The sequence below is a fragment of the Sphaeroforma arctica genome (assembly GCF_001186125.1).
Source record: "Sphaeroforma arctica JP610 unplaced genomic scaffold supercont1.603, whole genome shotgun sequence".
NCBI lineage: Eukaryota > Ichthyosporea > Ichthyophonida > Sphaeroforma > Sphaeroforma arctica.
In genome coordinates, this window is record NW_014039955.1 from 5902 (window position 1) to 11024 (window position 5123).

The window sequence follows — 5123 nt, forward strand, 5'->3', positions numbered from 1 at the left end:
GTGAGGAGAAGTATGTATATACGTGTATGTGGATCGTAAATGAACGCGTTTGTCGCGAGTCGACCGCTAGACAGCCCAGCTGAGCACATCACCAAAGAGAAAGGCGGCAAGCACAGATTGCTGTCATTTGAAGACAGCGTAGTACACAATAGGCTGAAAGAATCACAATTGGAGACACGCAAATATAATCGGTGCAAACCCTTAAATCTCACACAGGCATTGACAGTGTACAATTTAGGGCTGTGATATTTTCAGTGCCAAGCCTGCAGTTATCGATGACGTTCACCAACGCAACAGTCAGGAAATGACAGGCGACTATGAAACAACTAGCAGCGGCATTGCACCAACCACAACCATCGGATCAATAATACTGAAACATCCCACATATAAGAATTTAAATCAGGTGACCTAATATCACCAGGGACGCTGAACTACCCTACCCTGATGTTTCCACAAAATATAACTCAATTATCCCACAATAACAGCAGCCCTGTCCTATACTACCTTGGCCAGGGCAGTTTTTTTAGAACAAACCCCAGCTAACTATCCCACAACAACAGTAGCCTTGTCCTATCCTACCTTGGCCAAGAAAGTGTCTCCCCTGGGGCATGGTCCAAATCGCCGTGGAAGATGCTGGACGGCTGTTGTCTCCAGGTGAAGAACGCACCCCCCAACAACCCGTGCAAAAACACAATATCGAATTCATTGGATGGCATGGGCTCTATATCTTCATCCTCGGTATCTGTGTTGAGTGACTGCGCATCCATCAGGGAGTTGAGCCCGGGTATGCCTGAGTGGTATAGGATTGGTGCATACTTTGGTACTAGTACTAAGCACAGCCGCGCGTACGCGCGCAGTGAGATGTGATAGCTGGGAAGACACGTTCAGGTAAAGTAGGAGAGATTGGTCAGATAGGTGGCATTTAATAGAATTTATACTGTCATGGGGTGCGTAGACGGGGTGTGGTGTATGCTGTGAGTGCGAGAAAGGTTTGTGCGTGTAGGCATGCACACATCAATCAGCGACTCACACTCACAATAGGTGTCTCAATAAGGCTTACTCAGCACCAGTACTATATTGGCATGTGCTAGGCAAGTCCCTGAGAAGTGCGAAAATAAGTACAACCACGTTACACTCGAATATGCCCACGCCACACACAACACCTATACAGAAAATGGTAGAACATAGCAGTAATATGGACCTCACCTGTGCAGAGATGGATACGACGGATGCAAAAGCGACTATGTAGGCAAAACAACCCATCCTGAATGCTTGCAACCACGAGCCACATACCGTATGCATCGAACATTTGTGCACACACGCTTCAACATCCATTCCGATTCTGACGAGAACACGTAAACGAGAACACGTAAACGAGAACACGTAAACGAGAACACGTAAACGGAAACACGTAAACGAGAACACGTAAACGAGAACACGTAAACGAAAACACGTAAACGAGAACACGTAAACGAGAACACGTAAACGAGAACACGTAAGGACAAGCCACAGGACCAATACAAGTCCCAAAACCAGGTGCAGCACATAAGGAAACGCCCGTATGCCGTGTGTTCCTAGCACCGAAGCACTACACGCCAAATCAACACGTACACCAAATAAGTTGATAACATCATAACATCAAATAATCCCACTACGAGGACTTACCCCTGGCTGGTTCCCGCTTGTTGACGCGTGAGTGTGTAAATACAGGTGCGTGTGTGTGTGCGCCGTCGTGCGTCTGTATTACGTACACACCATCGTCGTACTTCCAGTCGTTGCGAGAGTACCGCTTCTCGACCGGGGCACTGGCGGATGTGGCCATCATCTGTGATGGGATATAATCGATATATATAAGTATATATATTTATATATATATATATATATATGTGTGTGTGTGTGTGTGTGTGTGTGTGTGTGTGTGTGTGTGTGTGTGTGTGTGTGTGTGTGTGTATATATATATATATATATATATGTATATATATATATATACATATATGTATGTATGTATATACAGATACCCACTTGAGCGTATCGTCTGTTGCAGTGGTGTGTATGTCGTGGGCGTGTGCGTGTGTGGGCAGTGGTGTTCACAGTGACAGTACATAGATTCGATCGCTGTGGATATATAATGCAAACGCATACGAGCAAACGATACATACATAAATACATACATACATACGTAGACAATGCAAAACATATACCTATTATAGAAGAGATGTCGCACGGTGGACCCATGCTCGCGCGCATACAATGACAATACACATTATACACCTGAGAACTTCACACAATACCACTTCACGCCCATGTTTTCATGCATACAACGACTACACAGAGTATATCCGAAACGGCCTAACAATACCCCCCAACACTCAGGCTCTTTGCTTCCGGGACACCGCAGAATACCTACCGAAAACAGACCATATCCGTTTGCCTTGCTCTCTTGGAGCCTATCGTAAGCTGCTCCCAACATTGGGAAGCGCTCCGACGCCTGCACAGCAGTTTCAGTGGCCGTTTTCATAAGCTTGTCTTTCACCACGGCCAGTTTCTCAGCCCCAGACGCGAGTGTTTCCGCACCTTCAATACCAAAGTAGTATGGTAGAAGTCCTGGGTTACCAGTAGTTGGTTGGCGCGTGTGGAGGAAATGCCTTTCGGCCCCGTGGTGTATGTTGGAGAGGGCTCGGTAGGCCTCGCCCTCCAAGTCCAAGATACCACAACGCGACCAGTCAACCTACACATGACCACGATATAAAGCGCGTGTTCAGAGCTGTATGAATGGTGATCAATGTATGCATTTGCAGATGTATACACAAATGTATATGCTTGTGGATGGGTGTAGCCATAGCAGTTCACATCAACTCACAGTAGTTCGTATTAATTTACATTAACTCACATCGATTCACAATTCGCATTTATTCGCATTTATTCACATAAATTCACAACCATTCACAACCGTTCACATTTATTCACATTTGTTCAACATTCAGACTGGATTGATACATACACTAATTCAGAATCAAAGTATACACACTATAGCCTAACACCAAGAACATACATAGAAATCCCAAGAAACGCACACTGCTTCTCGGAGCTCTTTGTATTCGTAGTATTCGCAAATAACATGGGGCGACCTATGCGGATATTCTGCTGCAAGTTGCTATGAGCGCAGTGCAGAGGACGGAACATGGCCAGGGCAAACAGACATACACATGCTGTTTTAGATTTTAGGGTTTAGGGTTTAGGGTTTTCAATTTTGCTCAAGCATACATCTCGGGCCTTGGGGATTCGGATACAACATAGGCAAGTTCAACAGCAACTGATGCAAAGGCTGCTTGTGAGGTTTGGCCATCCCAATGAAACACAGACGTTGCCACACTCAACCGCTGTTGACATGTTCGCCAAACCACCTACCATGTACCACAGCCACCCTTGGTCTATCACAAACTGCACGAGCGTTTCCTCTTGGCACACATTCGCAATGATCCGTGTAAGGGCGAGCCTGTCCTTGTGCGTGATCTATAAAGGCAGATGGCGATGCTATAAGTACTTGATAGAGTGCTAGTTGAGTGCACGTACCACTCAGGAGAGGGATGCGCTGAAATGATTACTATGTAAGAGTTCGGTTTCTCCCGGCACACTCGCAATGACGCGTGCAAGAGTGAGACTATCCTTCTGTATGATCTATGTAGGATGAGGGGGATGTTTATGAGTTATCGATAGGGTGTCAATGACGTGCACGCGCAATTGCAGTAGAGATACGTGATGCAACGACTGCTGTGTTTGGGGTTGGTTTCTCTTGCCATACACAAACAACGAATGGTGCAGCGTACTAATACAATGGAGGTGACCTATACAGAAAGAGAGGAATGTACATGATCGTATAACAAGATGTACAGCATGCGCTCAATTCCACAGATATGAACAGTTGATAGGAAGTTCGCGATATAGGGCGTGTTTTTCCCCGAAAGACATACAAATCAAGGATTGAGTAAGCAAATAACACAACTTACATCCGAATGGTTGAGCTTGACCACATCCATCAGTATCTGCAGCCCCCCCTCGGCCACGACTGTGTACCTGGAGAAGTGCACACACACACGTATAAGACAACTTACAACACCTGCCCAGATGTCTGGGCTGTACTCGGGTGCTTTCAAGGTGAGTTTAGGATGTGATGCTGAACGAGTGTGGCCATAGTACAACACGGCATGTGATACTGTGTAGGTCCAGCCGCAGGCACGGGAAGAGTGTTGAATAGTCTATATACATACAAGTTGTGGCAGTCAGAGGCATTTCAATCAAGTTTGTGCGCGTGCGAACGCTAGTCTTTTAGAATTTAGGGTTTTAAAGGTTTCAATCTGATGTGACGGCTAGGACTGTACCAAAACATACCAGAGGACATACAGCACACCACGGATGTATGTATACCAGCATGTGCATCAACACTACCTGCGAATACGTACAAAGGACTCTCACGCTAGCCCGTTGATATCTACTGTTGATTTCAATCGTTGTGTGTAATAAACAGCTCGACATCATGTCCTATCACATACCACGGATATAAAATAAAATCAATAAAACATACGCACACAATGCGTTGTAGGAGATAGAGCCAAAAGACCGGGCTTATAGTCGAGAGGTGAGCAACAGCCTGTCGATACAAGCATACATACAAGCACACAAACACCTCACATGCAAATGTATACATACATATACACATACACACATACACACAAACACACATACACACACACATATATATATATATATATGTATATATATATATGTGTGTGTGTGTGTGTGTGTGTGTGTGTGTGTGTGTGTGTGTGTGTGTGTGTGTGTGTGTGTGTGTGTGTGTGTGTGTGTGTGTGTGTGTGTATATATATATATATATATATATATATATATATATATATATATATATATATATATATATAAGAATACCGGTTCTCAGGCACAGTGGAGAGGTGCGCAACGGCTTGTATGCACTTCCCCTGTAGCATGGGCTCGGGCTTGTCTTTGCCCGCACTCGATACTAGCCCTATGAAATCATCTGGGTGTAAATGAAGACGGCAATGATAGTGACAATGTATTAACAGGCCTGAGAAACCACTTGTGTATATAGG

At 45.0% G+C, this 5123-nt stretch overlaps 1 protein-coding gene across 1 annotated transcript; it reads right to left on the bottom strand.

The window, feature by feature from the left end:
* Positions 1-489: 489 nt before the first annotated feature.
* SARC_07519 (hypothetical protein) lies at positions 490-5000 on the bottom strand (the record flags this gene model as incomplete). The annotated part of the gene is made up of 6 exons (XM_014298533.1): positions 490-790; positions 1666-1825; positions 2408-2728; positions 3409-3513; positions 4008-4074; positions 4942-5000. The coding sequence occupies 6 exons, from the start codon at positions 4998-5000 to the stop codon at positions 576-578; spliced, it is 927 nt and encodes a 308-aa protein (XP_014154008.1). The 3' UTR covers positions 490-575.
* Positions 5001-5123: the final 123 nt, after the last annotated feature.